The sequence below is a fragment of the Sinohyriopsis cumingii genome, chromosome 15 (genome assembly GCF_028554795.1).
Source record: "Sinohyriopsis cumingii isolate HCF-2022 chromosome 15, ASM2855479v2, whole genome shotgun sequence".
Lineage (NCBI taxonomy): Eukaryota > Metazoa > Mollusca > Bivalvia > Unionida > Unionidae > Sinohyriopsis > Sinohyriopsis cumingii.
In genome coordinates, this window is record NC_142975.1 from 35,662,597 (window position 1) to 35,675,096 (window position 12,500).

Genomic DNA, 12,500 nt, shown 5'->3' on the forward strand with positions numbered 1-12,500 from the left:
CAGATCGCCATGCTTGCTGGTACAATACTTATTCAGTTGTCATAAGGCATTGTAGGATAACAAATAAATGACATTTGGAATGTTATTCCTGAACAGGTCTGCGTCACTTGGCTGCGCGTAGTTATAAAACGATCTTAGAGTTAGAATTAACTTCCTGTCCAACCTGATCATTCGGTGCATCATCCATATACTATCATGACCCGTTTTGGTAAGGACTGGCCCACTTTAAGGTAGTTTGCCAAGGGGGATTTTTGCTCTCGGAAACTCAAAAGCTAGTAGAGTATAATTGTTTTTTTTTTTGAAATTTGGTTAAGGTTACAAGCGAACCATTCGGTCGTATGCGACTATCCTTTCAGTGTGTTGGCATTATAGCTAATAATGTGCTGAAATTCCCATCAACAACCAACCAATCAACCAATCAAAATTTTCTAAGAGCGTACCTCGAATATGATTGTGCTTGCGTAGACTATAAGTATTGCGTGCGCATGCCAGATCTATGCGCAGTAGTATTAGACTTGTGCATTGAACGTACGAAAATTGCTTGATTAACAAGTCTAAAGTATTTCGTTATAAACATATATTTGAAGACTCATAAGCAATATTCTGCAGTGTGTTCTATAATTTGAATATTTTCGATTTAATACTCAAGGTGTAGTGAATTAGTTTATATTTAATATATTTGCACAAGGATAAAAATGATCAGATGCTTACTTTGTTTTGGAGTTATTTCCACGCTAACCTCTTTTTATATATACTGTGATGATCAAATTCACCATTACACGAATCAGTTTGTAGTGTGGTGCGACGACGAGAGCAAGGACGATATCATCGCAGAGTGGGCACTTTCTGAAAAGTTCACTATAGAAAAGGTTTGTAACAAAAGAGGCATTATTCGCCCGCTTTCTCTATTTTTTGTACTTTTGTCTTTATATATGCTTGTTTGTCACGTCTACCTTTGTGTCCGTTTAATTACTTTAATGTGTGTGCACATGCAAAGACATTTAAAGAAATGGGTATATATAAATGTAATCTATGTAGATAAAGAAAGGCACGCAGAGAATAAATGTTGCCATATATATATATATATATATATATATATATATATATATATATATATATATATATATATATATATATATATATATATATATATATATATATATACATATATCGTAACATTCCAAAGAGCGTTACGTGTTTTGGTCAAATCTTGTTATCTCGAAATATGATTTTATGGGCATGCCCGAAGACCTTGTATTTGTTTGAATGTCACGTACGATTCTTTCAAATAGACAGGTAGACCACATATGAAGATAAAGAGAAAAACGGTTGTTTTCTTCCTTTAAATATGTAGAATTTATTAAATGACAATGGAGCTATGTATAAGCTTTGAATTAAAAACTGTTTTGCTTCATGTATTTGATGTGCCATTTCAGAATTACTAATGTCAAATGGCATCAATTAAATATCTTGAAAATACGCGGCAGCATGAGACAAAAACAAATGCACCTCTAAAGCCGTCCGTGCCAAATTCGTAAGTGTTCATGAGCATGAACAAACACTGATCCTAGACAAAACAACCAATCTCTCTTTATATGCCTCCACACACTTTAAAGGTGTCTTGATAAATTGTCTAGTTATTTGTCTTTGTGTATTATTGCTCGCTTGTTTTAAAGATTGTAAAAATGTATATCAATAATTAAAGCAGGAAATAATATTTAAAGATAGACAAATATAAAGAACGTACATATTTTAATTGTACAACGCAGTTGTATTATTATCGCGAGATTCCTGAAATCAATAAAGACACTATAAATGTTAAAAGGTTCAGTGTCTGGATTAAGCAAATGTTTTATTTATGCAAAGAAATACAGATAAGCAGTTTTTCTTTACTTAAATATGTACAACTGATTAAATAGTATGAATTTTATCAGTTAATGAATAGCAGCTATAATTTCAGGATTGAAGAAAGAACGTCGTTGTACAGTTCATGCCATGGCGTTATTTTTTTTACTGTGCCGATCTCATAGTAACCAAAGGGGTTTAAGGATATAATCAATGATCTGAATTCAGTTTGAAGAAGCAATAAAGTAAAACTCGTAACAGATTTTGCGTGCTGGTGCTGTATAATTTAAACGATTTTTAAATAGAAGACGCCTGGAGGCGGGGCTTTAATATTGTACTCTCTTTTACGATTATATTGCTTTCCAAACCACAATGTGATGCGCTGGACTTAGTCGTGGAAGGTAAGAATTTTCGGTCATTGAGGATGACTTGTGATTCATATTGGATCAAAATCTAATTTTATTTATAACTAAGTGACCAACTAGAATAAAAAGCAAATTGTTGCAATGCGTTTCAGTTTATAACTTCGTAAACAAAATACCATGAAAATTCATCGATAATAGCGACGCAGTATGGCAAAGTCACAACTAGGGTCTGGCTATCAAGTCGTGACTTGTACGTACTGGACGAATGTTGAATCTCCTCTTTTCCCCCCACCCCCCACCCCATCTCACTTTCACACCCCCCCACACACATTAATCTCTCTCTCTCTCTCTCTCTCTCTCTCTCTCTCTCTCTCTCTCTCTCTCTCTATATATATATATATATATATATATATATATATATATATATATATATATATATATATAAAGTTTCGAGACTGCCTGCACGTTCTAGTACCGTATATGAACCGCTACCAAAACATCATTTTTTTGGTGATGTGGATGCAGCCGTGGTAGTATGGGAACTGGAACGAGCAGGCAGGCGATAGTTGTCTTATTTCGCATAAAGAGGTCCTAGCTTCGATACCAAACAGAAACCCAGTATGGAGCGAATTACTGAAATTGCTTGATTGCTTGTTTAGCGCTAGGGTGTCAATAGTTGTAGTAATCAAGGTCCCTAGATTCGTCAACCATAGGGATTTTAATATACATCCTCGTATAACAATATATATATATATATATATATATATATATATATATATATATATATATATATATATATATATATATATATATATATATATATATATATATATATATAAGTATATAGTCTTAAGATAATTCTCCTTAGGCCTGTGCTTGGAGTAATGTGACATTACTCCCTCATATAAATAAAAACCATTTGGGTTAAATATTACAATATACTCCATGACTTGTATAATTTGTCTTCAGTATAAGTTGGAGGTTTATTATGAATCTTCTGAAAATGTCATATTATATGAATCATATGTACGTTTAAACAAAAGAACATTTATATATCTATCTTCTTTACGATAAGTCACACACATACACATGCCCCCCCCCCCCCAACACATACACATATCAATCCATTCATCGTGTTACCATCTGTCCGTCCATCAATACAGTTGTCTAGTAATTCCTTCTCCATTATACATTTCAGCTGAATATCGCCGGTCAGGACTGTTTGTATTTGGTGACGGACACGTCGAAACCTAAAGGCACTAGATCAATTGAGAAAGACACAAATACAGTGAAAAGGTTGATGGGGCCAAAGAAGGTAATATAGGAATAATATTCAAAATAAATCAGATGACAAATAAATAAATTTGTTTCCACTAAGCCTACATAATTTGAATAAGTAGTTCACCACGCTGTTAGCTTATAATACTAGCATATATGTTTTCCCGAATTAACTACATATATACAACTTTAGAATATGCAACTACATAGTGTATGGGATGATCCAAGCAGGTTAGTTTATATTGTTGTCTAATACAATATATAGCATGCAATCATTTAGGACAATTGAACGTATATTACATATTGCATGACTAAAAAAACAGTACCAGATATGACTTACAACAACGTTAATGTCTTTGTAATTAACTTTGACTCAGCCACTGTTTTATGGTTTGATTTGTGTATAGAAATATTTAATTTAATATATGAAATAAACTCGTAACGACAATCAGAAAATACCTCAAAATATGTGATATTTTAGTGATACATAAGTCAGTAATACAATTCTTATCTACATAAACCAACCTATATCAAATATCAGCTATTCGGATTACAAATTAAACTACGTAAAACATCGCATAGTTTATCTCTTTCTGGATGTGGGAATGCACATAAATTTGAAGAGTTTGTTGGTTCACACCTAGCTTATTGCACTACAGGTTGCGATAGAAAGGGCCGCCAATGCTCCGATTGCAATTTTGTATTCGTCATGTGAGCAAAAGTAGTTCCGATTATAGTTCTTAACAGCTGCGTAATACGTACAACTTAACGGAAAATACTGAGAATGTTCAGACGGCAGCAATTTAGTGTACTAACATTTGTATTATATTCCTGTAGATAACTTAGAAAAAATTGACCAAACGTTTCGAAATTAAAGAAAAAATGTCTAACAAATAGAAAAGAAGCCCAAGGAGATATGTACCTGGTGTTTAAGTTAAATATATTTCGAAACCAAAATTCCTATAATACTACACAGATGTTAATTGAGACTGTCCACACACAATCACGTATTATTTTAGCGCGGATGATAAAGGGATTTCCGCATTTATGATACAAAGCTTTTTAACATGAAACGGTGTTGAGATTTTATGTTTCGTGGGGTACAACACGTCTCTAAAGATTGACAATAAAGACAGCTTAAGAAACTTCTAATATATCACCGGTAAATATATCATTATTGTTTGCTTTGTATTAATGGTATAGTTGGATTGATAAGTAAATAATTGAAAAAGTCCCACATGAAATCATGGATTCCCATATATTTGTTAAATTTCTATAATTACTGAATTGGAATCACATGGTTCCTTTACCGGTATACCTATATAAATGTAGATAAAATGCGGTAGGGGTCTCCCAAGATTACATTCACTGTCTATATTCACAATCTACTGTCTTTGTACTATAGTCGAGCAGATTTCTATGATGTAGGGCTCGATTTATAAACAAGAATAGAGAATAGAACATTGTTTTGGGAGTGGACATGTTTATGCTTGAATAAGTCTCAGGTTTACTTACTAGTTGTTGTAGAATTGTATTGCTAAACAATAAGTCATGTAGACGTCTAGTGAAAAGTGTAAGTATTTGAAAGCGGGCCAAATATGCACACACACACACACACAACACACCCACACCCACACACACACACACACACACACACACATATATATATATATATATATATATATATATATATATATATATATATATATATATATATATATATATATATATATATATATATATATATATATATATATATATATATCATCGTTTGACCATCCGGGCTCGATGAAGTCAATCCTGCGATGATCTTCGCTGATGGGACATCGTGTGGCTGATGAGTCCGATACAAGATGAGCATGTCTTGGAGTAGTATGTGTAATGGATGCATGGGTTAGTGCTTAACGTTGAGGCCTTCCTGAGTTCCCTGGCATTGGCGACTTTAGTTTTGCGGGAATCCTCTAAGGTTTTGCACCCATTAAGAACAGCTACACGCTAGCGAGACCAATCCTTGGCGTATGATTCGAGGTCTTTCACAGATTTCGATCAGCATCTCAGGCTGTCCTTGATGGAATCTTTGAATCTTTCCTTTTAGTGACCAATTTTTCTGTGTCCACTAAATAGAGCTCCATAGAAAATCTAACGTGTCATTCGGTATTCCTTCAAGGTGTCATGCAATGCTTCCTCTTGGAATTTATCTAATTTGGCTTCAGAGGGGCACGTGATCGGGACGGAGTAAACCCAATTCCACAACATATTTTCAGCTTTAATGATACGATATTTTGTTTATTTTGCTCCATTACGCGAAATGATATTGTGTTTGTAATATTTCATATACAAACCTAAACCCCTTGTCATGTTAGGCAAGTTTGTAATTTGTGTTGGATATGCAAGGTTTTTACTCTGTATATATTGTCCCTTTATAATACTGCTGTCCATTGTATCAAAATAGCTTGTGTCAATCTATAATAATCCAAATAATTCCTTTTTGTTTTGTATATTTCTTCGAATGGCGTATAGTCTTTAATGTTTCCTTTTCTTCTAAATTCAACTAAAACCTTTGCTGTATTTTATTTTACTATATGCTCTTTTTTTTTTCTCCGTTGACTTTCCATTGTCGGAATCAAGCAGCATTTTTCGATGCTACACGGTTTCATACTGCACGACACGTGTCTAAAAATGGAATCGTGTATTATGAACTACTTTGTAAACAACCCATGTACACTTGTGTCCTAGACCTTTAGCTTTTTGTTGCTTAGACTTGTTTGTGAATGAACGAAACAAACTGTTTCGCCCATTTGAAAGTATTGCCGATAAAGATGACGATGTGGTCGAGTTCAGTGAGTCACAAACGAAGCTTTGAAACTGGCAAGCAAATGTTAGCAACAAATGGGACGGACGCAGTGATAAAAAAATACCACACTGATAATTTACATAGTTATCTATGAAAAATATTCGCAATTGTTCGCAGATAGAATGGCTCAGACTATGGCCAGTGCTCTCTTGGGTCTATACAAATAGCATAAAAAAGCATACTGTTGCCAAAGGCTATGTATCAAATACTTATCAATTTACAAGTCACTCTCAACACTAAATTCAAGAACAAATGCAGCTGAAAGTTTTGGTAGGAAACTAAGAACATCTGAGCCAATAAACTAATATTATTTTCATTGGCTAAACGGGCTGTCACATGACAACTGCTTTGTAATTTTCACCGTTTTACTCTTTTGATACAATGGGGTATCTGCAGCAGCGTTCATGCAAGTGGCAGGGCATAAACATATGTCTTTTGTAGCCGGTGAAAGGAATGGCAATCATTATACTTACATTTTTGCATCTTGAATGTCCTCATAATGTTCTTTCTTAGTTCTGCAAATCCGAATGACTTTGCCCATGTTATTTGTTCCAAAACGTGATACACGAAATGGTATGTAATTCCGACTACGTGTTCAACTGAAATTACATTCTCTTTACTGCACTCAAAAGGAAATGACTGATATTCCATAGTGTCTTTTTGACAATTTCAATTAGAAGAATTAATATATTTGCGCTTGATTCCAATCATTCAATGACAGAACTGAAACAGAGGTGCAGTTGATTCCACTGCTCTAATCACATGTACGTCGTACGGATTGACACGGCTATAAAACAATCCAGGCCATCACAAGCAGAGAAGCAAACTTGAGTCGGATCAACAGAGAAACAAAAGACATCCATTCCAGACAACTGGAAAAGTTGTTTCAAGGCGCATTCATTCATTTACGCTATATTAAAATTTTAAATAGAACAAAATAAGAATTTTTTTAAAGTAATGTCAAATGCGATATGCGTATTATTATTATTGTTTGTATGTTTTGATGTTTCTACGGTTGTGAACTTAATTTGGAACACATAATATATTCACTTATTTAGTTTCTTGTACTGGATTCATGTTATTATTAAGTCTTAGGTAGAAAAACAAAATGAGCTTATAATTAACGGCTCTCTGCATTTGTATGGGAAAATATGAACTATTTTTTTTTCTTCTTCGGACTAATACTTCACTCCTATGGTCATGCATAATTACCCAGAAAAACTTGTTTATATTTTGCCATACAAATGCAGTAACCTAAGAGTACCACATATGCTGACTAGGTATGGGAACATCACTATCTAAATAAACCATAACGACAAAATGTGAGAAGGCTTTTAGTACAACAATCTCGAATACTAATTTAGAAAATCAAATTGTTTTAACGAAGACAGATCCAGTATCACACAAGTACAGGCTGCTGCATTTGTATGGGAAAATATGAACCAGTTTTTGCTGATGGATACTGCATGACCTTGTGGAATTCAGTATCCCTCCAACAAAAGGAGCTCATATTTTCCCATACAAGTCCAGTAACCATTTAATTATACACACATTTTCTTATTCTATTTAAGGTTTGATTATCTAAAACTACACTACAAGAAACAAAGCAAATGAATTTTTGCTGTATCCCAAAATAAATACACAATTTCGCAGATTCATAAGTGTAGAGCAACAATATTAATACGCACATAACTCAGCGAAATCTGAACTTATTCATGCTCGACATCACGTTCAAAAATAGTTGTCGCATTCGGTCGACTTAAAATTAAAATGTAGAGTCATATCATGAATGAATGCGGATTGAAACAGTTTTGTAGTTGGTCTGGAATGAATGGATTTGTTTATATGTCGAGTTTACTCAATTCCGCTGGACATGGGTCTATTACCCGTATCAATTCAACACAAAATACATTTGTCTGTGATTTGAGCAGGGAGGGATGGGTCTTGGCTCGGCTGCATGTGTGTTTCTGTTCTGTCATTGAATGCTTGGAATCATAATGGTGGAAATATATGAACTCTTTCAATTCTAGTTATCAAAATGACACTATGGAATATCACCTTCATTTCATTTTAAGTGCGGTATGGTAAATGGTATTGCACTTGGAACGTAATCAAAATGACAGTACAAGTTCGAAATGTGTAATCAATCTTTAGAACCCATGACATAGCCCATATAATTTGCAGAACTAAGAATGTACATTTTGAGGAAATTCAATATGCAAAATAGCTTGTATATAGTTTTCTCATTCACATTGTCACCTAAGGTAGACATTTATATTCCTGGTCCTTTGCATGCTCCCCCAGATATGTTACGACCTGTACGGCGTCTATCACTAGCCTAACTCCGAAACGTTGTATCAGAAAGGTTAACTTCGAAAATTCCATGGCAGATGGTGTGTCACAATTCATTCATCCAGCTGAAATAATAATTCTTCGTCGTCAAGCTTATTGGCTATGAAACACCTGCTTTTCTACCAAAACCTTCAGTTGTATTTCTTTCCCACGAATTTAGTACTTTCACTAATAAAATGTTACGTGCATGATAGATATACGATAGCTCTTGCCCTCAGTGTGTTTTTATCTGCTATTTTTATATACACAACTATTCCATTAACCAAACGTCACGAAAATGTATCCTTAATAGCTATTTAAATGATTACAATGGTATTTTCAATTTATCGTCACTCACATTTGTATATTGAAATTGCAAATGTTATGTTCATTCGAAGTTTCATTTGTGACTCAGTAAACTCTTTCACATTGTTCACTTTATCATCTATTCTTTCAAATAGACGAACGAACTGTTTTATTTTATTAACGAACAAATCTAATAAACCGAAATTATACTACCATTCTGAAAGTGTAATGTTCACGTAGCAAAAGTATATATTAAATTGAATTTTACATTGTATTAATTTACAGGTGCTTTCAGTAGTTTTGAAATGAAAACCAATGTTTTAATCCATAAAATTTTGACAGGTTTCACTAATAAGAAATAACACATAGCTACTCATGATAAAATGTGTCTGCACATTAAAACTTTGGGACTTTCCAGCATATGGCGATAGAATTGAACCCGGCATGAACGGTTTTGAAGTAGATTTGGTTTATAAAATCGTATAAAATATTAAGCGAAACCCTCATCAAACAGATAATATAATGAATATTTATACATGATATAAAATAGCTCAAAAATTGTCTGATGAAAAAAAGGCTTGTTCTATTTACATAATCGAACGCCGTTGTGAATTTACGAGAGCACGAAAAGCAAGTCATTTTGATACGTTATGTGGAAAACGTTTGGATATCCAAAATGGCATCGATTGTGCAACTATTAATCTTAAACAAATGTTCATTGGCAATAGCGTCATTTTAGGTCATCCAGGATGAAGTTCTTTGATTCAGGATTTTTACAAACATTTTTCTAATATTACCATGCTATATTATTTCTCTATTATTATTTATATCACTTTGAAACCCTTTTAGAAAAGGGACACAAGAAGTCTTTGACTCCATATGGAATATTGCATTGAGAAACTTCACATTACATCCTGACACTAATATAAAAAAGACCCAAATATGTACTCATCTTACACTTGTGTTAAATTATGAACGGCATTAAATTAGTTTCAGCACAGAGTCAGGAAGGCTCGGGATTCAGTGACTCAAATTTGCGATCAGAAGGGTGTGGTCTCAAATCCATCCCAGACCCGTTTTATTAATCTGTGCAGGGAGACAACCCTTATTGCCTTAACATTTCATACTTTCAAGTGTTGATGTGCCCTTAAACACCAAACCAAGTCATGGACACACGGAACATCTATACAACCGTCCTTTCAATATGTACAAGAAATGCTCGTATATCATAAGTCGCTGCAACAAAGCTTATATTTGATTTCCTTATTGTCCGATATGGTGGCATAGTTCTAAATTTCTTCTGTATGTCTCCTTACCAAATGCGGAAACATGACTCGCAGAAACTGTGTTAAGTAATTAGCAGATATTTTTATTTGTCACTGAATAGTAGAACAAGGATTATAGAAGTCAAATAAATAATTTTGAAGCAACTTCGTAGGGTGTTACAATTTAGCGGCATGACATTTTAATGTAGCGACATGTTCCTATAACTGTCTGCCAAATAACACGTAAAAACTAGATACAAGCATGGTAATGATAATAAGTCTATGAAACAACGCCTTTGCACAGCGAAACCACGATGACTTTCATGACTTTAATTTGAAGCAAAATCATTTCCGTTTGCATTTGTTTCATGTGTATGCTTCATCATTGAGTCTTGTCAGTATCTAGTAGGCTAAATTCACCATAGTCACAACCTTGCAAGCACATTTACGTGATAGGAACTGTTTTTGCACGTTTTATTTTATCCGTAAATATACCTTTCGTTCACGGTGCATCGCCTCCTACTTTCTTATCATTGTTAAGATTGTCATGATGCTGTTTATGCGCGGAACTAAATTGAACATGATTTCCAATTACAATGTAATGCATGTATCTAAAGAGCCAAAAGGGATATGCATGTCTTTAAATGCGTTCGAATTTAGTAGGGTTCTGCTCTAATGAACGGTACTTGGTTGTTAAAGAACTTCCAATTAATAACGCTTGAAAAATACATATTTGTTTTTCAAAACTGATGTTTTATCTCTTGAAAATCTTTACAGACATAAGGTTTTAGAAGCTAGTAATTTTTACACTTTAACGCGAAGCTGACGAAGACCGCAATACGCACTGACTTCAACCATCTTGGACGGATATTTTGTTAAGAAGAAATTATATTTTCCTTGTAATCTACGATTATTTTCAACTAGTATGGTATAATCATAGGTGATGTGTAAAATGCAAAAATTCATTGAAAAAATTACAACTGTAAAGATCGAATTACTTTTATTTTAGGTGAATAAGGTCGAACAACAAGAGTACATATTGCGTGTAAAAAAGACAGCAGATACACAATGGTCAAATTTATGGTACCTCGTAAGTATATACAACCTCTTTAATCTTTCTGCAAAGCTGCTTTGTTACAATATTTGAAAAAACATTATCCCAAAAACACGAATCACAAATTTAAGGCTTGTTTGTTTGCTGTAATTTAGAAACATTAATCCATATTCCAAAACGTTAACACACTAGCTTTAAGTTAACTACCAAAGCATAAAATATAACGTTAAAAACTACTGTCTTCAGAAATCATATGGCATTCGTCTCCTTTCAAAAATATGTATACTATGATATATGTACCATGAAGATGTTTACCTAAATATTACATTGCAATAAGTTTTAGTGATTTTGCGGTATAAATAACAGCATTCATATACTTTTTAATTTATGTTCGTACCTTCTCGTTTTTGATTTCATTCATTTCATTCTTAACACTTGGAATCATAGCATGTTTACAACGGAAAAAACTGAGCTCTCTTTATTGCTTATCACTGTAAATCCCATGCTTGTGTCACATTGTCCCCACCACTGACCTTGACCCCGATCCATTCACGGATTGCAACGGTGGGGGGAGGCGTAACTCAAACAAATCAATATACATGTTCTTTATATAAATATTCAAGAGCATAATTTTAGGTTTTGTATATATGGCCTTGATTCCATCCCAGGGAATGCAGGAGAAAGGACCCAAAATCATGCCCTCATCATATAGCCAACCTGTATAACACCTTTGGTGAAGTGTGTTTATGATGAGACTGAAAGAAGAAGTGACAGACTAGGTGTATCTATTAAACGTTAGGCACTATACAAAGTTTTCATTATTATTATTATGTAAATTATTTTAGCAGGATCACAACTGGAGAGCAATAAGTGAAATTAGGTCATGCATTTTCCTTTTTTGAAATAGATTCATGACTATGCTAATTTAATTTTTCGGGTCGATTTATCATTTTTTAAAAAAAAAAAATATTTATTGGCAAAATGCAACCAAGAAACCCAGCAATAAAACAAACCATTAATAAACATACTGTTCTGGACTGGTGTGAACTGTGACGGACATGCATGGCACGAACAGGATTTTAATCTGCGCCCTTCAGCATGCGACTCCTGCATACTATCGACTGAATCCATGTAGGGCCCACTAACCCAACATGCTGCTTGGAACTTCGTGACAAATATGAGTTTATCAATAGGTTTGAATG

The 12,500-nt window shown here is 33.8% G+C and overlaps 1 protein-coding gene across 1 annotated transcript; it reads left to right on the forward strand.

Moving 5' to 3' along the window:
• The first annotated feature begins 514 nt into the window (after window positions 1–514).
• Window positions 515–12,023, forward strand: LOC149781596 (uncharacterized). The gene is made up of 4 exons (XM_089934986.1): window positions 515–869; window positions 3,409–3,525; window positions 11,254–11,334; window positions 11,967–12,023. Exons 1-4 carry the CDS (start codon window positions 696–698, stop codon window positions 12,021–12,023), a joined length of 429 nt encoding a protein of 142 aa, XP_089791112.1. The 5' UTR covers window positions 515–695.
• The last annotated feature ends 477 nt before the right edge of the window (window positions 12,024–12,500 follow it).

Coding starts and splice junctions, on each gene's coding strand:
- LOC149781596 (XM_089934986.1), top strand. CDS start 696: ATGATCAGATGCTTACTTTGTTTTGGAGTTATTTCCACGCTAACCTCT. Junction 870..3,408: donor AAAAGTTCACTATAGAAAAG/GTTTGTAACAAA, acceptor TATACATTTCAG/CTGAATATCGCCGGTCAGGA. Junction 3,526..11,253: donor GGTTGATGGGGCCAAAGAAG/GTAATATAGGAA, acceptor CTTTTATTTTAG/GTGAATAAGGTCGAACAACA.